The sequence below is a fragment of the Anolis sagrei genome, chromosome 1, assembly GCF_037176765.1.
Source record: "Anolis sagrei isolate rAnoSag1 chromosome 1, rAnoSag1.mat, whole genome shotgun sequence".
In the NCBI taxonomy this organism is placed as follows: domain Eukaryota; kingdom Metazoa; phylum Chordata; class Lepidosauria; order Squamata; family Dactyloidae; genus Anolis; species Anolis sagrei.
Window position 1 is genome coordinate 257,260,708 of NC_090021.1, and position 24,827 is coordinate 257,285,534.

At 38.5% G+C, this 24,827-nt stretch overlaps 1 protein-coding gene across 1 annotated transcript in view; it reads left to right on the forward strand.

Moving 5' to 3' along the window:
* The window catches only part of CSTF3 (cleavage stimulation factor subunit 3), a 59,044-nt gene that overhangs the window by 32,501 nt on the left and 1,716 nt on the right, over positions 1–24,827 (forward strand). Inside the window, exons 4-20 of the mRNA XM_060766564.2 lie at positions 7,879–7,911; positions 10,460–10,557; positions 12,535–12,601; positions 12,754–12,788; positions 12,896–13,022; positions 14,078–14,155; positions 14,349–14,511; positions 15,909–16,018; positions 16,325–16,441; positions 16,574–16,648; positions 18,631–18,774; positions 18,858–18,960; positions 20,200–20,269; positions 21,600–21,795; positions 23,537–23,690; positions 23,837–23,931; positions 24,410–24,470. Of these exons, the coding sequence (XP_060622547.1) occupies positions 7,879–7,911; positions 10,460–10,557; positions 12,535–12,601; positions 12,754–12,788; positions 12,896–13,022; positions 14,078–14,155; positions 14,349–14,511; positions 15,909–16,018; positions 16,325–16,441; positions 16,574–16,648; positions 18,631–18,774; positions 18,858–18,960; positions 20,200–20,269; positions 21,600–21,795; positions 23,537–23,690; positions 23,837–23,931; positions 24,410–24,470 (1,726 nt within the window). The remainder of the gene's footprint in view (positions 1–7,878; positions 7,912–10,459; positions 10,558–12,534; positions 12,602–12,753; positions 12,789–12,895; positions 13,023–14,077; positions 14,156–14,348; positions 14,512–15,908; positions 16,019–16,324; positions 16,442–16,573; positions 16,649–18,630; positions 18,775–18,857; positions 18,961–20,199; positions 20,270–21,599; positions 21,796–23,536; positions 23,691–23,836; positions 23,932–24,409; positions 24,471–24,827) is intronic.

Sequence of the window (24,827 nt, forward strand, 5' to 3'; positions counted from 1 at the left end):
TTTGGTTAACTTTATAGTGTTTAAAAGAATTAACACAGCACATCAAATAATACCTCACCGTGAACAAACACCTTACATTAGTGATTTGGGATAAATTACATTGAAGCTTAGAAGACAAGTGTTCTTTAATCCATCTGCTTGCATAGAAAATTAATAGTCACTCGGTACCTTTTTCTTTAGAATCTGAAGAATTCTGTATGTATCAGCCAGTGGCAATCCTATAAATAACTCAGAATGAGAGGGACCTATTGAACTAAGATCTTCATTCTTTACTCCTTGAACAGGATCCATTCCACTATCAAATGTACAAAATAAAATTGTAATTTTATACAAATTAGCTTTCCTCAGTTTGCATAGCATAATTGAATATGGAAACTCTGCTCTATCAGGACTAGCTTAAGGGGAAGACAGGGTTAATAGGAAATGTGGTAGCCATATTTAAGTATTTGAAAGGATGTCATATTGAAGATGGAACAAGCTTGTATTCTGCTACCCCGAAGATCAAGACACATAGAACAATGGATTCAAACTACAGGAATAAAAAGATTGCACCTAAATATTAGGTAGAACTTCCTGACCATAAAAGCTGTTCAACGATGGAATATGATGCCTCAGAGTGTGATGGAGTCTCCTTTTGAGGGTTTTAAACAGAGAGTGGATGGCCCACTCTCGGGAGTGGCTTGTGTGGTCTCCAAACCTATGATTCCGTATGCTTATAGTGACAAAATTCTTTAATTTTTCTCTGGAGAATATTGAACTTTTTTGACATTGCCAAATAAAAGAGCATCGATTTTTGAATGACCTGTAAATAATCCAAGAACAAACAAAAAATGAAAATACTAAAAAAAAATTTTTTTAGACAGGACTTAGAATCTACTGAAATACCTAAACAAGTGCAAAAACAAATTGCTGGAGTAAGGAACTGACTACATCAAATCATTTTCCCATTTATATACAGAGAGGTGAACCAAGAAGCAGGCAGTCAAGATGGAAAACAAGCCCAATTAATTTATTATGTGGAAGCTACAGGAAATAGATACACGATAAAATAGATTGCCACATCTCAGTCAGAAATCTTTTTACCAGAGTTTTAAAGCAAAGAAACTTAATTAATATTGAATGGAGGCTGAAGAGACAAGATGTGTAGTGTCAAAGAAAATTGAGAGCAACATGCTGCATTGTTTTTGTTTTTGTTTTTGGTCATGTCAGGAGTGAGTTGAGAAACTGCAAACCATTTCTGGTGTGAGAGACTTGGCCGTCTGCAAGGACATTGCCTAGGGGATGCCCAGATGTTTTGATGCTTTATCATTGTGGGATGCTTCTCTCATGTCCCTGTATGAGGAGCTGGAGCTGATAGAGGGAGCTCATCCGTGCTCTCCCCGGATTTGGACCTACGATCTGTCAGTCTTCAGTCCAGTTGGCACAGGGATTTAACCCACTACGCCACCGGGGGCTCACTGCATGCTGCAGTGAAATTGTACCAAGAAGGCCACATTAATGGAATTGTGTTCTAAACTGAGAAAATAGGAAGAAGCTACATTAAGAAATTAAAATTTGGAAGACCACATGGAAGAGCTAATGAGAAGATCTGTTTTATCTCTGAAACACAGCCAACTGCAGCTCTATGAAAACTGTACTTCAGAAAGGCGGTCAACATGAAATAGCAGGACAGACATATGGTGTGACAGTCTCAAAATGCATGAATTCTGAAAGTGGACAGTTTTCTAAGAATAGGACTGGGCCCTAAAGACAACTTGGCTCTATTTTATTTTTTGTTTATTGGCTTAGTTTTGAAAGTTGAGTTTTACTGTATTTTCATAGCTATTTTCATTTGTACTAAAGTAATCAGGAAATCCAATGTGGCATAGAGGTGTGGGTATTGGACTAGGGCACTAGGAGACTAGCGTTCAAATCCCTGTTTAGACAACAACCCACTGGGTGACTTTGAGCAAGTTGCACACTATCGGCCTCAGAGGAAGGCAAAAGCAGAGCCACCCTCTTCTCCAAATAAACCTTGCTATGAAAAACACACGATAGGTTTGCCTTAGGGTCACAATATTAATAATTATAATAATAATAATTGCAACTTTATTTTTGTACCCATCTCCCTGAAGGAACTCGGGGTGGCTTCCATGGGGACATGCCCGATCAACATCATTAAAATAAACACATTAAAATAAATAAACAACAGCATAAAACAAAATAAAATACCAGCATTGTAGCAAAATATAAAAGCAACCATCAAATCAACAACCAGTGTACCTGAAATAACTTTTTTTGACACAGGTGAGCAGACTGGTGCAAATTAATTATGAGGACAGGGCTGATGGATAAAGTGTAAATCAATTACCAACATTAGGGATAGGGGCAATATAAAGTAGAGCATTATATCTTTGGGTAGAGAACAGTAGTAAAGTGCAATGACAAAGTTTTGGGATATAGTTGGGGCCAAAATTGTCTGGGGAGTTGTCTAATCAAAAGCACAGTGGAACATCCATGTTGTATGACTTCTAACACCATAAGTTAGAAGTCATACAACAGCGAACAACAAAGTAACCTGGTTTATATTGTTTTCACTCCAAAAGTACTTTCAGATGTTTGAAATGTGCTCTCATATTCTACTATCCTTGGCTACTAGATGCCAAACATACTACATGGGGATAAGCCTGGCTGCTCTGGTCCCAGATTGCTTAGAACTTGATTGACATATCATCACTTTAAACTACCCAGATAGCAATCCAGTTTAGCAATTGAGATCAGACACTGGAGCTGAGTTACCTACTGACAATCTTATCTGCATCATAGTTTTTATTTTTGTTACATTTATAAAAGGCAGGTAGAACTCTTGAAATTGCAAAATTAGCATAAACATTTTATATAATTCTACTATGGTTTAAATATACACCAGCATAGTCTTGCTAGGGACTGCATTTGTGCAGCAGTTATCATTATCTGTCCATAGCTATTGTGCAGTGATTGATTAGCTCCCCGTGCAAAACTATGATAGGGTTCTCTGTGGGTGTGTACAGATGCTTCCAGAACAGATGGACTATATTTGGAACCACACTTATACCAACCCTGTGCAAGGATTTGTCTGCAGTGATCTAGATCAAAATCATAGAGAAAATACCACTCTGCCTATTAGTTACAGTTGGTAAAATATATTCTTAGTCCCTGCTGCAATGGTGGTATTCAGAAGCCAGAGTCAAACTATAATATACTATATCTCAGTTTGTCTCATCTTCTTCAGGCTGATGTTAATAATTCTGTGATCACATTCATCCCATTTAATCATATCTAATTGCCAGACATGAGAATACCAATACAATATACACTGAGCCCAAAAGTAAGAGACATATTATCAAAGGAATACTTTCTGAGAAGACACACGTCCCCATTTAAGCGAACAAGGAACAGAATGAAAATCTACAGGCTGCGTTACAGTGGAATGACAAGCCGTCCTCATGGTCTTGATTGATAAGAGTGAATAGAATCATCTACAAATCATAATCAATGTAATTGCCACCCATATCCAGGCCATACTATCTAGGAGACAGAATATCTAGAAAGATTATGCTGTCTGAATGCAGTTGGGAAAAGTCTTGGAGATATGATAGGAATTTACATTCAGGCTATGGTAATTGAACAATATTGATAAGTAGAAATGAAGAGACTAAAAACAATTCAAAGCCATGTGACAGAACAATAGCGTTCCCATAAACTGAATCCTGAAAATCCAAATAATATTTTGTCTTCAAACCAGATTTTAAATTTACTATATATGGTTAAAAATAACTAGGCTCTGAATTATTCATTTATTACTTCAGAAATTAGTTTTAAAACTGAATTGCTGTTACTACTGCATAGTTGTATAAAGGTGAATTTAGACTTGCCCTTTTATACAACTAAGGGTGAACCAAGTTCTGTATAAACTTTAGATAAAGCTTGGACCAATACTGATCAATCTCAATTATCTTCGAAATGCCTTTGCCCCTAATTCATAAAAAACCCATCACTTCAGTAGTTCAGTGCAAACAATGCATACAGTAATGATTACCATAATGTGAAACATTAATCGCTTGCTTGTAGGGTTAGCCTGTTTGTTTAATATGTTTTAGATAATTGCATTCCAGGTAGCCCTTTGGTAATTGCAGGTGGTACAGTCATTTTTAGTGGATTATTTCAAGGTTAACTGTGATTTTATCTTCTATTAATGTAACAAATAATTTTATTTATGGTTTGATATGAATTAATTAAATACTGTTACACTTTAGCTCTAAAGTGGAACATTTTCAGATTCTGATATCTCTAGAGTCATATTAAGTTGATTTATTTCATTCAAATATCGTTTTATTTTTCATCAGCGAATATTTCCCCCTTCTTTCTATCACCTTAATGAAAAGTGATAGAAGAGCAACAAGCAAAGCCACAAATGGCACAATAAGTCATTCTTTCAGCATTATAATGATTAACAATGAGATAAGTAACAGAAATCAATTTGAAACGTAGGCTTAAAATATGCTAGTTCTTGTTCTCTCATCTTTCATAAATGGCCAGTTACATTCTCTTGTGCTAGTAGTAGCCAGATAAGCACAATAATAGCTGGAGCTGTGGTTAATCCAGGGTGCAATCAGGTTCTCTGTAGCCATGCTCAGAATTTCAAAGTAAACTCATAGTACTAGAAAAACTTGGTGTGGCTGATTCTAGCTGTTATCACAGTGAAATTAAGACCAACCTGATAGATACATTTGTGTTCTGCATTTCCTAGACTATAAAACCAATATGTTCTAGCAATCAATAGTCATTTTTAAGTAGCAAACATGTTTCTCATTCAATATGAAAGCTTTCCCTCAGGGGATGGCGGGTGGCTAGATACCATCAATTTTTCCCGCCAAAACTTACCCGAGGGACCTGCCGGCAGCGCAGACCCCTCCAGAAAGTATCCATGATGCACAAAAATGACTCATCTGGGGGAGGTGAGGGAGGGATTAGTTGTGGGTTTTTGATCTGTGAAGAAGGGCCCTTAGTGGGCTGTGTTAAGATCTAAAATTTCTGAACATCCAACTCTATTTATGACAAGTCTTTTCTGGTGGAAGCAAGAAATGTTAAAAATTTGCAAGATAATTGGGGAGAGAAAGCCTTGTTGCTGAATTCAGAATATGGTAATCAGTAGATTCTGTATATTGAGCTGTCAAGAGTTACAGCATTATTTGGTGTTTCTTAGTCCACATTCATTTTTAAAGTAGTGTAAGATAAAGAAATACCTGTTATTTCAATCAATGTACTGTGAAGTGAATATTCTCAAACATCATGACAAAAGTGTGGTTTAAATAAACTAGAGTTTGCAAATAAAGAACAAACAATGGATTCAGATTGTGGTTTGTAGCTGGCAATCTAATGTTTTAACAGAGATTCACAACAGGGGCAAAGTAACAGAAGTACAACAGGCCAGACTTCAACAAACAACACCATGGGTTGTCTATATATGGATGCTTTTTTTGATTTACCATTTGATTAAATGCAGAACAAAATGTTGTCTTGGATTTGGATTATAACTTGCCCCATATGTATATAAAATTTTAAAATCATATGCTTGAGTCATTTTTGTTTCGCGTTTCTTTTCTTCACTTAGACATATACATAAAACATTTAGGCAAGTATGAATGGATGACAGATCTTTGTATTTTAACACTAGCCATTTCAAGGAAGACAAATGACTTCAGTTCCCTTAACTTTTCTGATATACCTTTGAGTGCCACTGAATTATGTTAATTCATCCTAATTTGCTGAAGCACAAACAAGACCTTAATCCATCATTCCCTAACATGTCCCCCATGAAGTGTGGATGACAGCTTCCATCCTCTTCCTTCAGAATTCCCAGATGCCATATTAGCTGGGAACAACAGGAGTCCCACCCACCTGTATTGTGTTTGATTGCTACATCATATGGGAAAAGATTTAAATGAAACCTCAGGATTTCTTCTCAGCATCTCTTCATCAGCATATTCAGCACCTTCCAGTCTGAATAGTGTAAACATTCCAGAGGAATCCATATCAGTGTCCCTGTCAAAATTTGCTTCTTTGACTATGCCAGGGTTACCTGGGATTTGAATGTTTAAACATTGCTTTTTTCTGACATATGGCTTGTCAAATTTCCTTTCATGTTTATACAAACATCCCACTTGTGTTTGAATGGTAGTAGGATCGCTGACCTCACTTGAATAAATCTCCAACAAATCAAAATTGTAATATTTCCATTGTTTCTGTCAGATAAGTAATTTTCTTATGGTAAAAGATCTAAACAAAAACCAAACCAAGTGGGACCTACACCACCACTTTGCAATTCAAAATGTTGTGAGGCAGCCTGTCATGCCCCCCTCCTGGAAACCTCCATTCTCCTTTCTCCTAGTTTCATGCTCCATCTACCCACAATGGACTGTCAGCAGTCCACATCCAGCCTTCATAGGCATAATTTTGTTGTTTGCGGTCTTTCACTTGTAAATATTTTTGCACTGCTACAGACCTGGGGTTTCCCCTGAATCCGATGCACTGCTTCTTAAGAAGAGCTCATTCAGTATTAGCTTTCAGGATTTTGCCTCTTATATAAAATATAATACATGTAGAGCAGGCATGGGGAAACTTTTTTTGGTGGGGGCCACATTGTGGGGCAGGGTGGGGCAGGATGGGCTGGTGTTGAGGGCCAAGTGCCGCTGGCACTGGAGGGGGGGAGGGCAGTTGGCCTGAGGGGGATGTATGGCATCTGTAGGGAGGGTCCTCCTCAGCCTGGGGACACAGCGCCCTGCCATGCCCCCAGGCTGAGAGGGGGAAGAGACAGGCTGCTGCCGAGAGCTCTCCAGAGAGCTCTTGCAGCCATGTGTCTCTGCCTTCATCTCCTCTGACCACTATGTCTACATGCTGAGAGGAGGGCTGAGGCAGATGGATGGAGGAAAGAGTCCAATGGGCCACGACTGGCCCGCAGGCCTGGGTTTGCACATACCTGTGTAAAGTTTATTTTTCCTCTTTGGCAGTATCATTTGGTGAAGGGAGGAAGTATTTTTGAAGTGGTGCATGTTCTGATGCTTTGACTGTCTAATTCATCTGACTTCAAGAGAGACCGTAGAGTTTGTCTGATATTTTCCACACTATATAAGTAATGTATTGATTTGGCCAATTATTGACTTGGCCATCTCTCAGCTATGAAAGATTAAAATCATCTTTTAGGCTGAGAGGTATCCTGAAGAGCTACAGTTAAAATGGTGATTCTTAAACATTGTATAATTAAGCAAGCTGGTCATACATATCTGTCTCCCAGGAAACTCTTTTGTAAAGGACTCAGTGGCACCCTATGTGTTGCACATGTAAATTCAAGCTTGGCCTTTAGGATATCACAGTTGAACCTGCAAATTTGAAAATGCCCCCTTGCTATACCAGTGTTGCTGGTAAGACTGGAGGAAAAATGTAACAATAGAAAAATCTATCTTACTTCAGAGAAGTCACTGAATTTCCTTCTATAAAGCACCTGGTTTGAAACACTGATTTAATCTGTTGCTCAATAACTGCTTTAGAAAATTGAAATGCATCAACTCACAGTAGCCAAACATTACAAATACAATAAGATCTCAATAATAATTTTAAAAGCCTTCAATTCTATCTGAGATTTTTTTTCAGTATTAAAATTGCTTTTATCTTGTTCATGAGGAAAGTTTAAATTCTCAAAATGTCAGTGAATATAGGAAAGTGAACTTGCAAAATATATTCCTGTCAATGATAAAATTAAATTACACTGTGCTGAATCTAGTTCGGTTACATCCTACTATATTATTCTGCCTTTAACATGCTGTATACCTGACTGTTTCAGTTTTTTGTTTTGTTTTACAGATAAAAGCAAAAAACTATGACAAAGTAGAAAAGGTGAGTGTAAAAGTATAACTGCATCTTAAATCAATTTGGAAAAGTTATTAAAATGGTTTTTCTCTTCATTAAGTGATTTGAGGATGATAGTTGCAACTCCACGCATAGTTAACATATCCTGCTTTGAATATCAAGTAGACAATGTCTGTTTTGTTGATTGTTTTGAACCAAATGACAAAAAGATAAAGTATGACATTAAAGTGAAAAAAATCTCCTTTATTTTGTAATATTAGTATTTATCTATCTTCCTCTTTCCCTCTTTGCCATTTATCTTCTGCCTTGCAACACACTAGGATCCACAACATGATCTACAACAGATAAAATGTTTAAAGCACATTTTAAGTTATTTAAATGTTTTAAAAAATATGGTTAGAACCATTATTTAAGGACTGAACGCCATCCAAAATAACACACTTAACTGTCTGTTGGAAACTGGAAAGGGATGCATCCAGGCTAACTTCTCATACGAAGGAGTTCCACAGTTGGGCTGCTCTTACAGAGAAAGCTGTGCCCATCAACTTTGCCTTTCAGTGGGTGGATGTACGACAAGGCTTCGGTTGAAGATTGTATATTTCTGACAAAATCCTATAGGAGGATGTGCTCTTTGAGATCGTGGAGAGGACCCTTCTGAGTGATTCAGTGAAACACACCAGATCTGCCTTTTCAACAGCACTTACAAGGAAGTATGATTTGTGGAAACCAGGGTCCTCATATGTGGATTGTCATATAGGATTTTAAGGCACTTCTATCGAGCAAGTCTAACCAGCTTTGTAAACATACCTCAAGTGGCTCTGTGTGAGTGCTGCCAGACTGCAATCTTCACTTGCGATGAGGCTACCTCTATTTGGGTGAATCAAGATGCATTTTTTTAATTAAGAAAGAATTAGCATTAGTCATCAAACTGAAGAGCTCCTCATGCAGTGCAAGCTCCCCCCCCCCCAAACATAAGCTGATGACAGAGTAGTACAAAGGGTTAGAGAAATCAGTGTAGTCTTTACATTTACTGAGAGCAATCTGGATAATTGCAGCAGAAGGTGGAACAGCAGAGTACATCCTTTATCTATCAGTAGTTCTCACATAATCTGGGGAAAGAAAATCACTGAATTGAATCACGCTACATCCCAGTATATGAGTCATTAACATGGAGAGACTAGAAAGAGATTTAGGTATGAATTCAGAGAATATTTTTAAGGTAGCCTGTGCTATCCTTGACAATAATTGTATTTGTGAGAGAAAGTCATAGGGAGGAGGGAGCAAGCTTTTTTTCTGCTTCCCTGGAGACTAGGACGTGAAACAATGGCTTCAAACTACAAGAAAGGAGATTCCATCTGAACATGAGGAAGAACTTCCTGACTGTGAGAGCTGTTCAGCAGTGGAACTCTCTGCCTTGGAATGTGGTGGAGACTCCCTCTTTGGAAGCTTTTAAACAGAAGCCGGGTGGCCATCTGTCAGGAGTGCTTTGAATGCAATATTCCTGCTTCTTGACGGGGTTGGACTGGATGGCCCATGAGGTCTCTTCCAACTCTATGATTCTATGATTTTATTTCTTAACATTTTCTGGGTATTAAATAATGTTATTATTATTGGCATCTGAAAACTAATCAATAGCAGTCTGCAATAAAGATAATGATAATCTTTCTTGTCAGAATTACTTCTGGGGTATTTATTTAAGAACATCCTATAATCATGTTCTTGGGGACAATTTGCAACAGAAACAAGGAATGCATGCAGTGAAACAAAAACAATAAAATCTAGGCCAGTGAATCTGATGTAAAACAGGAAAAATGAAAAGATCTGAAAAAATAAAAAAAACAGATTTTGTTTGACACTGAATAGTATCTAGGTATATGCCAAGTAAGGGCACTTAGTCATTTGTATGACAAAACATGATTCAGTTGAATGAACTGTACATTTTTCAATAAATACATTTCTGGAGTGCAGCTATTTAGAAGGTCTTTTTAATAGGAGTTATGCTCTATAACTCACTAGCAGGAACATCTAGATCAGTGGTTCTCAACCTGTGGGTCCCCAGGTGTTTTGGCCTATAACTCCCTGAAACCCCATCCAGTTTACTAGCTGTTAGGGTTTCTGGGAGTTGAGGGCCAAAACATCTGGGCACCCACAGGTTGAGAACCACTGATCTAGATCATAATCTCACAGGTTTTGCACTAACTGAAGGGGCACTTGTACAGGATTTGCAGGTCTTTTAATAGGATATGCCTAGATCATCTACTTTGAAAAAGGCACACCCATACTTAAAGATGTGCAGAATGCAATGTTAAATCCTGGAGGAAAAACTAAAGCAGGAGATGACCCAAGTTGGAAGCCTTCTTTTTTGGCTGCAGTAGATCTTTTCTCTGTGCAACAGCGTCATTTCACTGCCCCCAAAGCATCTTTACATATGGATGGATTGTTACAGATGGATTGTTACACATGAAAGTCACCAGGAGAAGTTCGAAAGATTTAGAGAAATTATTATTGCTGTCTCTTAAATGTCTGCTGAAATCAGTTGATGGACTCCTGTTTATCTTTTCCCCGACTAAAACAGTTGTTTCAGCGGTGCCTTATGAAAGTTTTACACATTGACCTGTGGAAATGCTACCTTTCATATGTGCGAGAAACCAAAGGAAAGCTACCTAGTTATAAGTAAGTAGATATGATTTGTTTTTCACTTCTTCTAGATCTATAAGGAAAAGAAGAATTAGATAACTAATAGGTCCATCCCTTTCATGCAGTTGAGTGAAGTGACATACTTCCAAATTGCACCAGGACAGGTTGGAAAGATGAAGGATGGAATTAATCTCTGAATTGTTCAGACATGAATCTGAAATCCTGTGTGGACCTACCTCCTGCTCTTCACCTTCACATTACAGTGTTTTGTTATAGTAAAATGGAAGCATCCAGAGAAACCTGAGGATTTATTGAGCCCTTGTTCAATTGTTGGGAGGCATTATGAGAGTACCAACGGTTCTGGCAAAGCAGCGGGGGAACAGTTTCTTTCCATGGTTCCTTCACTCATAGTGCCTTATTTTGGGGAATCAGGTTGAGGAATTCGGCATTCTGGCATCAACTAAACAGCAGGTGCATCAGGGAGGATACAAATTTGATGATGGCAACAGCATAGTTGTGGCACTGAAGGGCAGCCTTTCTTCAGGAGCCAAACCGGGAACCCAAGGGTCCACCTTTCTTTACGCGACTCTTCATGGACCATGGCAGAGCTGATTTGATAGTCTGGTACAATATGGCTTAGAGATGGGTGTGCCAAAGACATCAGCATACTTAGCTATTTAGCAAAGGATAGGTGCTTAGAGCTCTGCTTCAGGCAGAAAAAGATATTGGGCTGGTGTTCATTTGCTTTGGGGAAACCTGTCCTTTGTAAACGGATGCCTCTTAATTTCTGCAACATGATTTTTTTTTGTGTCAGAAGCAACTTGAGAAACTGCAAGTCAGTTCTGGTGTGAGAGAATTGGCTGTTTTCAAGGACATTGTCCAGGGGATGCCTGGATGATTGATGTTTTCCTATCCTGTGGGAGGCTTTTCTCATGTCCCTGTATGTGAAGCTAGAGCTCGACAGATGGGAGCTTACCTCACTCCCCAGATTCAAACCGCCAATCTGTCAGTCAACCAGTCCTCCGGCACAAGGGCTTAATCCATTGTGCCACTGGGGACCCATTGCAAGATGGTGATTGTAATGAATACTTGCTGAAGGAACTGATTAAGTGTCATTTCCAAATACTATTAGCAAAATCAGCTCCTGATGCTGATCCAATGAAGATGCAACCCTTAGCTCTGCTGCTGAGGCTCCTTCCACTTCCATATTCAAAGGAAGTGATTTGAGTAAAGTTTTGAGAGGAATAGCTTGAAATCCCTGCACAGCCATAGAAATCATAGATACCTCTATGGTCTCTCTTGAAGTCAGATGAATTAGACATAGATGCCAGGTGGGTGATCTGACTCACTTGGTTGTTTGAATATAATAAGGCTGGTTTTTGTTTCTTCTTAAAGTTTCTCTCTTGTTAGGCACTTAGAACAAACCACATTTTAAAGTTCTAAACAGTTTTTAAAGCAACTTGGCTTTGTAAAGAAACCTGCGTGCAGAAAACCCTGTGCCATTTTTTCCTGAACTCATTTAAATATATATAACTGAATTCATTCCACTACTACTACTACTACTAATAATAATAATAATAATTGTAATAATGAAATCGCACAAACATTGAAGGCAGTTATGTAAAATCCTATGTCAACAGTGAGAACTCTGGATAAGAACGATGTGAAGAACAGATAATGGCATAATATGAATAGATTGATCTTCAATTACTTTCTAAATATTGAATGGAACACGCTGTTTCTCCCAGCAGCTCAAGCCTCATACATTTTAAAATCTAGACTTTGAAATAAAATGTGGTATTTCCTAGGGATAGTTAGAATAAGGGAAAATACTCTTAATGATATATCTACCTTGATCGTATTTTCCAGTACCAAGCTATGAACTTTCCTTTGAGCTTTACAAACAATCATGTCTTCACCAGCTTGTTATGAGTTTGATGTTTAAAAAAGCAACATTTAAAATGTAATAGTAATTTGTCATGTTGTTTTAATTGTGTGTGTTTTTTTCTTTAGAGAGAAAATGGCCCAGGCATATGACTTTGCTTTGGATAAAATTGGCATGGAAATAATGTCATACCAGGTGTGTTTCTCAAAACTTCATATACACATTTATGACGTTTATGTCTTTATTCTTTTAAACTTGTGCTCTGCCTTTATGTCAAAAAGGGGCAGTAAAAGTCTTGATGACAATCTAAACTTTTCAATTCTCTGATTCTGTATATTTTTACATAGATCTGGGTGGATTACATCAATTTTTTGAAAGGCGTGTAAGTACACCTCTTCTTTTTTCCTCTATTGATTAATACCACGTTGATATTTATACAGGTTGCAGTGTGTAATTGCTGACATGTTACTGTCTCGCCTCACAATTTAGTGAAGCAGTAGGATCCTACGCAGAAAACCAGAGGATAACTGCTGTTCGCAGGGTTTATCAACGTGGCTGCGTGAACCCAATGATTAACATTGAGCAACTCTGGCGAGATTATAGCAAGTATGAAGAGGTAATTGCAAAGATGCTTGGCATTCCAACTTAATATGGGTGACAGCTTGTTGTGGGATACAACTTTTTCGTGTATTTGTGGTAGAGAGGGAGGCTTTTGTGCTGTGGCAGGGTGAATGGATTCTCTGCAAGTTCATTTTAATCCCACAGTTTAAAATTCAGGTATGCCAAATAAAGATTTGTAAAAAATGTACAGAGTTAGAAGAAGAAGACAAGACAATTTCTCCTGTAAACATTGAGAAGATTGAAAAGTTGCAAATTTTCCTTTCAAAAATACTCTCACACTCCTTTTCCCCATGATTTTAGGGGTGCTGTCCTTTTTATTCATTGTTAATTATATTGATATGATGCCTTTCCTCTGACGAGCTAGAGGTGGCTTATATGGTTCTCCTCCTCCCCACTTTACTCAGGGAAAGCCAGACTCTAGCAGTGGTTCCAAACCTTTGGGCATCCAGGTGTTTTGGATGTCAACTCTCAGAAATCCCAGCTGGAAATCCCAGCTGGAAAACTGGTTGGGATTTCTGGGAGTTGTAGACCAAACACCTGGGGACCCATAGGTTGAGAACCACTGCTTTACACTGTCTGCTAGCTCAGAGCCTGGTTGAGTACTTCCCTGCCACTTGGACGGTCAGCTAGTAAAACAGCATTTCTCCTTTAAGCAGAACAGTAATTCAAATGTTGGAGGCTTCCCCATTCTGGACAAGAGACAGACTTAGAAAATAATATAGTGTGGTAATTTGGAAGAAAATGTATACTTAATTAATTGGTGTCCAATTTTATTTGTATCTGCAAAAATAGGATATAGAGTTTTTGGTTTGCCTGAATCTACTGCTCCTGTCTAACAATGAAGTTTTGGTCTCACTTTGATGCACAAAAGTCAAAAGAATTTAGTCCTGAATGAAACATTTTAAATAAGATCAATATTTTGTATTTGGAGAAAAAGACAAAATGACAGTGTCGTTTATATTTATTCATAAGTGTGCCCCACAGAGCTCACGGCTCCCAAGTAAGCGTGCATAGGATTGCAGAGCTTAAATGTTCATTTTCCTTTCCCAGGGAATCAATATCCATTTAGCTAAGAAAATGATTGAAGATCGCAGTAGAGATTATATAAATGCAAGACGTGTGGCTAAGGTACAGATTCTTATTTGTGTTTTTACAAATTGAAATTAATTCTAATGAAATGCAGTATCCATGTTTGACTGGCAACAGATGGTTAATGAAATGGAGTAGTTCAAAGTTTGCTATAAAATGTACTTAAAGTCACGTTATAATGGACTCTTTATTATGCTGCTCTGATTAGCTGTGGATTTTTTTTCCCCTTAAGGAATATGAGACTGTAATGAAAGGTCTAGACCGCAATGCTCCTTCGGTCCCACCACAGAATACCCCTCAAGAGGCTCAGCAGGTAGACATGTGGAAGAAATATATACAGTGGGAAAAGAGCAATCCTCTGCGAACTGAAGACCAAACCCTGATAACAAAAAGAGGTAATTGTGGATTTTTGCAGTGGACCTCAGGAATAATATTTATGCTTAGATGCTGCTATTGTCTTTTTTAAACACTGGCTTCTACTTACCATATAGGACAAGATGAATGGCCTGTGAATTTAGTTCTTCTTGACTGCAATAGGTTCAATTCCACTTTGGTTTTTCCCCTTCTCTGGATTATACATACTAGTATATTGTTTTTGGTGCTTTCATGTTGTTTCTGACTTTTGGTGACCATAAGGGTTGTTTTTGGCAAGATTTGTTGAGAAGAAGTTTGCCATTTATTTATTATTTATTTATTATTTAAACTTATATGCCGCCACTCCCCTGGGGCTTGGAGCTGCTTAAGTATAGCTAAAATCTAACAAAATTTAAAAGCAATTTAAAACAATTTAAAAACAACAATATCAAACATTAAAAGCCTGTCGAAACAGGTATGTCTTACATGCCCTGCGGAAAGCTGGTAAGTCCTGCAAGGCACAGACTTCAGGTGGCAGAGTATTTCAGAGTGATGGTGCCACTGCTGTGAAGGCTCTGCGTCTGGTTGCTGTTAGACGCAAGGTCTTGACACTGGGGACTTCCAATAGATCTTGGTCCTCAGAACGGAGGGATCTCTGGGGTTGGTAGGGGGTGAAGCGGTTCCTCCCTTTGAGGCTGAGAAAGAGAAAGATTTGCCAAAGATCACCCAGTGAATCAAACAGAGGTCTCCAAAATTGTAATTCAGTGCTCAAGCCAGGAGAAGGGAGGGGAGGGGGGCAAGGAGCAATTTTCCTTTTTAAATTCCCAATAATAAAAATAGATACACTGCCAATAGGGAAATTAGATAATAAAAATTAATAGGTATTTGGCAAAAGGATTTTTTTTAAAGCAAAGTGATATGAGATTGATTCGTAAACACAGATGGGACAAACTGCTGAACATAAGTGGTTATAAGAATTGGAATTGGTAAGGTTAAGTAAATAAGATACATTATATAGAGTGAAAATGTAAGTGGAATTTCATTATTGAGATTTGTATTACTATACTTGTGTCTACAATTAATAAACATAAAAAGAACTGAAGGAAGACATTCATAATATGTATAAGCTGGGCCTTGAAGACACTTACCTTGTAACCAAATATCTCAATTATTGGGGGTTTTAAAAAATAATAATTTTATTAAAAATAAAATAACATATTTGAACATATAATAAAATTCTATTGTAGGCTTACATTATGATAACATATTTCTATATTATCTATTCACATTCTTTACAGATTTGTTCGTATTACATTTTTTATTTTTTCTCCTCCCACCACCCTTTATATTTCAATTATGGATTAAAGCAAAGCACCACTATGTTTTGTGAGTGCCACCTGTGACTAGAAGTATTTATTATCTCAATGTCTTTTCCTAGTAATGTTTGCATATGAGCAATGTCTGTTGGTGCTGGGCCATCATCCAGATATCTGGTATGAAGCTGCGCAATATCTTGAGCAATCCAGCAAACTACTAGCTGAGAAAGGGGTAAGAAGGGCTGAAATACAAACATGTTTATTATACACATTATTATTTAATAGTAAAACTTAATTCTAGCAGATTTGTTTGTGATTGCATGCACAAATATGTCACCCAGGTTTTTTTAAAGCATGCCATATTTTTTTAAATGTAAAATAAAATTACTAAGAAATAAAAACATTGTCTCTAAGTTTTGGCATGTTACATTAGTTGTATTTGACTTTTGGTAAGTGCTGAGATGTCATGCTTTTCTATATCTATTGTTTTCACATTGGCCTTGACCACTGCTTTCTCATAATTTTTCTCTGTGTTCAGGACATGAATAATGCAAAATTGTTCAGTGACGAAGCTGCAAATATTTACGAAAGAGCTATCAGCACTTTACTAAAAAAGAACATGCTTCTTTATTTTGCGTATGCCGATTATGAGGAGGTAAGTCCAGAGATTCACTGGTGTCCCAAAACATGTGTGTGATCAACTTTTTAAAGCCTGCAAATATTCTGCGCTACAAATCCTTAATTTTCACAGAAACTGATAAAACTGTTTTTTTCCTTATGACTGCAGAGTCGGATGAAATATGAGAAGGTGCACAGCATATACAACCGGCTACTGGCTGTTGAAGATATTGATCCCACTTTGGTATGTGTATGTGCCTTTAAGTCACCCGATGACTTATGGTAACTCCCTTAATTACAAATTTGATAGCCAAGGGATACTCAGAGGTATTTTTGACAGCTCTTTCCTCTGCAATATAGCCAATTTGTCAGCAGTTTGCCATCCAAAGGGTAAGCAGGGCTGGCCTTGCTTAGCTTTCAAGATCAAATGAGATCGGGTGCCTTTTGGGTATTTTAATCTTCATTATTTCATGTCATTGATTAAAGAATAAACAAATTTTAATTCTTCAGTTGAAATAGATATCACAAAATTATATCTAAAATTATGGTGCTAAATTCATAAATACAGTCATTACTACATTACGTTACTGTGTATTGAACTGCTTTTTTCAATTAATTTGTTGTAAAACGTGATGTATTGGTGCTGAATTTATAAAATCGTAACGTAATTTGCCATTTAATAGGCTTTTCCTTAATCCCTCCTTTTTATCCAAGATTTTCACTTATCCAACATTCTGCCGCCCCATTTATGTTGGATAAGCGAAACTCTACTGTATTTGTATATTATCCTGGACTCAGATAATGCAATTTAACTGTATTGAACTGCAGTATGTGTGGCCATATAATGCAGTTCTAGCCTTCTCATTTAATTTAAAATAAGAAAAAGTAGAACTGTTGATAACAGCAAATTTTGTTGCACTATAAATTGTAGAAATATAATGTGCATTGAACTGTATTATATAGTCCACACTGACCATTTAATGTAGTTTTAAACTGCATTATATGGCAGTGTAAATGGGGCCCCAGTTGGTTTTCCCCACAGACTTCTTTCCAGATGTTTGACATGGAAAATAAGAGATGAAAAATTTCTAGCCTTCTCATTTAATTAAAAATAAGAAAAAGTGGAACAGTTGATAACAACAATTTTTTTTGTTGCACTATTAATCGTAGATATATAATGCACATTAATTTCACACACTGAATTTTGTTCGTGTTTCCCTGTCACCGTCCTCATGGCTTAATGTTGCACTACAATAGGTCCCCACAGTCATCCTATTGCTACTAGGGAGCAGGAGGCAGGTCGGTTTGGAGAAATATCTGAGGACAGACACAGTCTTCTTCCGAGATCCACTGTGGGCCTCCATTGATCCCAGCAAGTGACATTATCAGTCTGGGTCTGACTATGGGGACATCTCCAACCTCCTCTGCTCTCCACCAGCAAAAGAGTGGCCAGGAGGGGCAATTGGAGCACAAGGATAAGCCTGCTCTGGTTATTGAGCAGCTGGAAGAGAATACCAAAATCTGCAATAATAATAACAGAATAGATGTCTGCAGGTCTAATGTGGGCGTAGCACCTGTAAATGTCACTAACAGGATGCTAGTCAGTGAACACCAGAAGATTCTGGTAGTGAAAAACTATTCTAAATGCAGGAAAACCAGAGCAGAGGGTGATTCATAACTATCTCTAGCTGGATGAATACCTATGTGTCTATATGCTTGGCACTATTCCCCATCTCAGGCAGCTTATACATATCCTCTTCAGATAACCAGCAGTGTTTACTATCAGCTATTCTTGACTGGCTGGAATAGCAAATTTACTCTACCTCTCATTTTAAACAGCTCATAGCCATGATTGACCATCCATCAGGGTTATGTATGTGCAGCCTGGTCTGTGTGTTTTGCTAAACAGAGGCTGCACATACATAGGTGAAGGTGAATTGGTTGTTATTTATTCATTTTATTCCCTGTTGTTTGAGCACATTTTCTAGACATTTCTATAAGGGAATGTTTTATTTGGTTTTGGTCCAGCTTCTGCCACAAATACTCAAAAAACAAAGAGAGCTAGAGTGGTACATTATTGGGGAATGTTGAGCAACTTTGTAGAAATCCATGAAAAGTTTGCTTTGGAAAAGGAGGGAGTTTTGGATGTGAAATGGCACCATGCTTTAATGCATTGTTGACTTATGAATACTGAGCTACAGCTCAAAGATAATCTAATTTCTTCAGGTATACATTCAGTATATGAAGTTCGCAAGGCGAGCCGAAGGCATAAAATCAGGTAGAATGATATTTAAGAAGGCCCGAGAGGATGCACGAACACGCCATCATGTCTATGTTACGGCTGCTCTGATGGAGTATTACTGCAGCAAGGTAAGAAGTGAAACCTATGCCTTAGGTCCTTAAAGATGGACTCTTCCCCAATGTTTCCCATCAACATTTTTTTTAATTCACAGGACAAGTCAGTGGCCTTTAAGATCTTTGAGCTGGGACTAAAGAAATATGGAGACATTCCAGAATATGTCTTGGCATATATTGATTATCTTTCTCATCTGAATGGTAAGCGCTGCGAATAGAGAATTTATAACACTGAGTTTTATTTATTTATTTATTTTGCATATTTGTATCTTGTCCTTCTCACCCCCGAGGGGAGACTCAGGGCAGCTTACAACAGGCAACCATTTGATGCCATCAAACAGATTCATAAATAACAATTGAAACTGAAACAGTAATTAAAACATCACATTATTAAAACATTCATTTAAAATCACACACATTTTAGATGAATTGTTTCTTGAGATTGCTAGCTGTTCTTTGCACAATTGTGAAAAATTATTTGGAATTACATGTAAAGAAAGAGATTCATAATCATTAATGTATCCTGCCTCGTTATTTCTCCAGTAAGCTGACTGGGTTTTACTGTAATGTTTCTGATATCAGGTCTTGTGTCATTATGCTAATTATGCTTGGAACCTTCAGCTGGTTCAATGGGCTGCGGCCAGATTGCTAACTGGGGTTTGATACAGAGAGCAGACAACACCCCCCCCCCCCGGTTGCAGCAGCTCCACTGGCTTCCAGTCTGTTTCCGGGCACAACTCAGACCTTTAAAGCCCTAGACGGTTCAGGTCCAGACGATTTAGCTGACCACATCCCCTTGTATGAACCTGCCCAGGCCCTGAGATCTTCAGGAGAGCTTGGTTGGTGGGAACGAGAGAGCGGGCCTTCTTGGTGCCTTCCCCTTGACTCTGGAACTCCCTGCCCAGGGAAGCCAGAACGGCCCCCTCCCTGTTGTCCTTCTGGCAGCAGGCTAAAACTTTTTTATTCAGACAGGCTTTTAAAGATGAAGGTGCTTAAGATCATGTCAGGGGCTGCTGTGGTTTTATATATTTTTATGGATTTAATCTGAACCGTTTTTAATTCTAATAATGTTTAATACTTTTTAAATATTTGTATATTTTAAATTGTATTGTAATGCTTTTAATGTTAGCTGCTTTGAGTAACATAATAATAATGCTGGGAAAACTGGCTTAAATATATAGGCGAATGTAGGTATTGGTGCTTTCTGAGTTCCATTGTGTGATTGCTAATATGGTGAGTGGGCTTGTTATTCAGTCAACAGCTGGATTCATTTGTTCAGTTTTATCTCTGTCCCTTTCTTCTTATGGGTTGTATACGAAGTTCTTTGCCTTTCACTGAAACCAAATTTGTTTAGAAGTATTGTTTTATTTTACCCTGTAGTTTCCATTAAATTATTTAAAGTTTTATTTCATCTTCTATTTTAACCGTTTTTTTAAACAGAGGATAATAATACAAGAGTCCTGTTTGAACGTGTATTAACCTCAGGCAGTCTTCCACCTGAGAAATCAGGGTAAGTCTTGCCAACGTTTCTTTGCAAGTGCTCAGTTTTGTTGTGTTGGAAGGCCTCTGCGTAACGTAGATAATGCCACAGATTAAAGGAAGCATGTTTATTATTGTGGTCCTAAATAAGGTGCCAGCTGTTGTTCTTCGATGGCACTGCTCACCAAAGAAAATCCATCTGCTGTGAGAGTAAATACTATATGGACTCAGTTGTTGGTTAGTTTACTCTAGAACAGTCAATCCACTTTATTCCTTTTCTCTCCCTCAGTCCTTGGCCTGAAAGGGATTTTTTTTAGTTCATAAGTAAAGGTAAAGATTTCCCCTTGACGTTAAACCTAGTTGTGTCTGATTCTGGGGGGTGGTGCTCATCCATTTCTAAGCAGAAGAGCCAGCGTTGTCCATAGACACCTCCAAGGTCATGTGGCCAGCATGACTGCATGGAGCACCATTATCTTCCCACAGAAGCGGTACCTATTGATCTACTCACATTTGCATGTTTTCGAACTGTTAGGTTAGCAGAAGATGGGCCTAACAGCAAGAGCTCACCCCACTCCCCGCCAACGTTTTGGTCAGCAAGTTCAGCAGCTCAGTGGTTTAACCTGCTGCTCCATCAGGGGGCCACAATTTTAGTTCATACTCCTCAATTATTTTAAGTTGGATCATAAGTGCCTGTGCCAAGTTTAGCCCAGATTCATCAAGCCATGTAGGAGGAGCCTTTGTGGTACAAACAGACCAACTAACATACATCCACACTTTGACTTTTATATAGACAAATTTGCCAAAGTCAGTGAGAAATTGCACTGCATAACTTATAGCTTCCATGCAATCATATTTCTGCCTCCATTCTGCCTTAAAAGCCTGTCTTTTCTGCCCTATTTTGCCAGAGAGGAGGCACATCTATATATGAGACCCAGAAGTGATTGGCCACTGCAGCCATTTGCCTTGCTCATAGGAATCTTTTCGATGTAATCAACTGGCAGCAGGGAACAGACAAGGGAAGCAAATAGTGACTGACCTGTGAATCTGCTTTAGATTTTGGTTCGAGGAAAGAAGAGTTATTGGGAACAATTAATAATTGAGGGACCGCAATGGACCATCCACATAGTTGTCTGCCATGTTTTCTGAAGTAGTTTTCAGATAACTAGCTGGCTTAAGAGAGCAAGACACTGGGAACAAGTAGCTGGCAAACATTTTCAGGGACTGGTCGTTGTGAATTATTGCACTGTTTTGAGAATATTTGTGTTTCCACAATCCTTGCATTTTTGTCTATCTACTTTTGATACGAATACATTGCTTTTATCTAGAGCACTTGCTCTGTTTTCTCCTATTTCCTTGCACAGAGAGATATGGGCCCGTTTTTTAGCCTTTGAAAGTAATATTGGTGACTTGGCTAGCATACTAAAAGTAGAGAAACGGAGATTTACAGCCTTCAAAGAAGAATATGAGGGCAAGGAAACAGCTTTACTAGTAGACCGATATAAGTTCATGGATCTGTACCCTTGTTCTGCCAGTGAACTCAAAGCCCTTGGCTACAAGGTAAGGAGAAGAGGACTTTCCAGACTAGTATATACATGCTTACATTGTATTGTAATGCTTTTAATGTTAGCCAACCCCAGCATTGCAAAAAGGCATTTTTGAAAGTTTCACTGTATTGAATTATTTAAGACATGTGTGTCAAACTCAAGGTCCACAGCCGGATCCAACCCACCACGTCATTTTATGTGGCCCTCCTCTGGATGCCGAACTACAGCTCCTGCATTCTTCATCATTAGACATCATGACTAGAGCTGATGGGAGTTGTGAGACAATAAAATCTGGAATGCTGCACTTTGTTTTATTTAGTCAGGAGAGTGCGGTTTGAACTGAGATAAAAGGTTTGTGGATATAATGTCTAACTTTAAAATGCCCTTTAACCTTTCTCCAACCTCAGAGCCACAAATGTTTTTGTATTCCATTTCCCTTTATCCCCAATTCATATGGCAGATAATTAAAAGTGATAGGAGTTGTCATTCAGTAACCTATGAGGATACAAACTGGGTGAAAATTAAAGAGCACTGGCCTGTGCACGTGCGTGTGTGTGTGTGTGTATATGCACACACACACACACACTTGGCCCTCTGTATTCATGGTTCTCCATCCATAGATTCAATAGCCCTTTGAAGGCAACCATAAGACCGATGTGGTCTTCAATGAAATGAGTTTAAAATCCCTGATTTAAAGTCACATGACTACTGTACCCATGTTTTTTTTTCTCCTTCTGACATGCATGCAAATAAATGTGTATTGACATAAACTTTATCAGCCAACAGACTTTCTTTTTTCCTGTCAATCTTAGCACAGACTTGCACTCACATTAAATATCTCCTACCGCCCCATCCGATTTGCTTCTTCCCCTCCAGCCTGAATGAGTGAGCAAGTGAAAGGCCTACACTGAATGAGAAGGAGTTTAATTCTTCCAATAGAGGCAGGCACATACAGAATGGAGGGTGGGTGGTGCACATGTTTCTCTGGCAGACAGAAAAAGTAGAATGTGGGGAGGGCTCAGGAAGGATCCTGGTCTGAGTGGTGGCAATGGAAGAAAGGCAAGACCATTTCCCCCCTTCACTTGTCTTCCCCTTCACCTCCCCCCCCCCCCCCCTCAAGTGATCCATTAGTTTCCTGCTGCTTTGAAGCACCCATTTTCAAAACAAGAGGTGTGAATGCTCACAACCTTTGCCTTGTTCCTCAGTGTGTGCACATTACAAGCAATGCTTTCCTATCTGGGGGAAAAAGCAATGCACTTATGCCTGAAAACACACATCTAGAAATCCCATCCTGTCTGAGCCACTCTTAACCCCAGAGCCAATAGATCAGTGCTGAAAGAACAACAAGAAGGGACGATGGCAGTTACCCTTATGGCCAATTCACCATGTATGCCAGAAATGGACAAAGTTTGCTTGATCCTAGCAGCTTCTTCGGGAAAGCCTTTAGTAATGCTCTGCTAGTCTGTCTAGGAGACAGACTAGATGTTCTCATTGTTTTAAAAGGCAACACTAACTGGGTTGTTTTGTGTTTTCCGGGCTGTACGGCCATGTTCTAGAAGCATTCTCTCCTGATGTTTCGCCTGCATCTATGGCAGGCATCCTCAGAGGTTGTGAGGTTTTTAACTGATTTCTGTTTTGTCCTAAATGTATGCTTAGAATAGGAAGCATCACACCAACAGAGTGGTATTTTCTAGCAGCAAGTGCGAAGGCTGGAACGAGGATAATTTATGCTTCTTTTTTGTATACTTTTCCAGGATGTTTCTCGTGCGAAGCTAGCAACGTTAATTCCAGATCCTGTTGTAGCTCCCTCAATAGTACCCGTGTTAAAAGACGACGCGGACAGGAAGCCGGAATATCCAAAACCAGATACGCAGCAGATGATTCCATTTCAGCCAAGACATTTAGCACGTAAGCTGATCTCTTTAAATTGTGAAGATATAAGAAGTACTTGCCCTCGGCTCCGTTGAGACCATAATTCCCATCGGTGCTAATTTTGTTGTTCCTTTTAAATTATAAGATCTTTTGAGCCTATCTATTTCTTTATTACTTACTAGCGCCAGGTTTACACCCAGTCCCTGGTGGGGTGTTTCCAGTTCCTCCTGCTGCTGTCGTTCTAATGAAACTTCTCCCACCTCCTGTGTGTTTTCAGGTGAGTAACAATATTTTTAAAGGTTTTACGGGCTTTTGCTGTATTGTACTGTACTATGTTTTAATTTAACTATTTGGACCTCATCTTGAATCAAACAGTCTTTGGGTAGAGTTTTTTTTTCTATGTCAGGAGCGACTTGAGAAATTGCAAGTCGCTTCTGGTGTGAAAGAATTGGCCATCTGCAAGGACATTGCTCAGGAGATTCCGGGATGTTTTACCATCCTGTGGGAGGCTTCTCTCATGTCCCCGCATGAGAAGCTGGAGCTGACAGAGGGGAGCTCACCCCACTCCCCAGATTTGAATTGCCAACCGTTTGGTCAGCAGTTCTGCAGGCACAAGGGTTTAATTTGAGTAAGGTAAACATAGTTTAAAAATGAAATGGTTTAAATTAATTTAAGGTAGTAAAAATATTAAAATTTAAATTAATTGAAAATAGTTCAGAATGGTTATATGATAGAATTTCTTTTTTCTCTATCAGGGCCCATTTGTGCAAGTGGATGAGCTCATGGAGATTCTTAGGAGGTGTAAACTCCCAGACAGTAAGTTATTTTGTGCTAAAAGACGTATGGTGACATCACTGGAGGATGGCACCGTATTTTTGACATTTTGAGTTGGCTATTTAAGGTATTGACAGATCAAGAATTCAAAGGCTTGCGTCATATATAGGTGTGGAAATATTTAGTGCATTTGTTATGCAAACTGCAGTGAGGCTAGGGCAACATGAGTTTGTGGTAGAAACAGAAGAAATTACTCTGGATGCCCTTGTAATGTTAAAAAGGCCCCTTACATTTATTGCCTCAGGAAATCCATCGTAGGAAAGAAGATACGTCAAACAAGTTGACCTATACTTGACTTAAAAGCTGACTGTCATGCAGGTGTAAACTAGAGTTCATTGT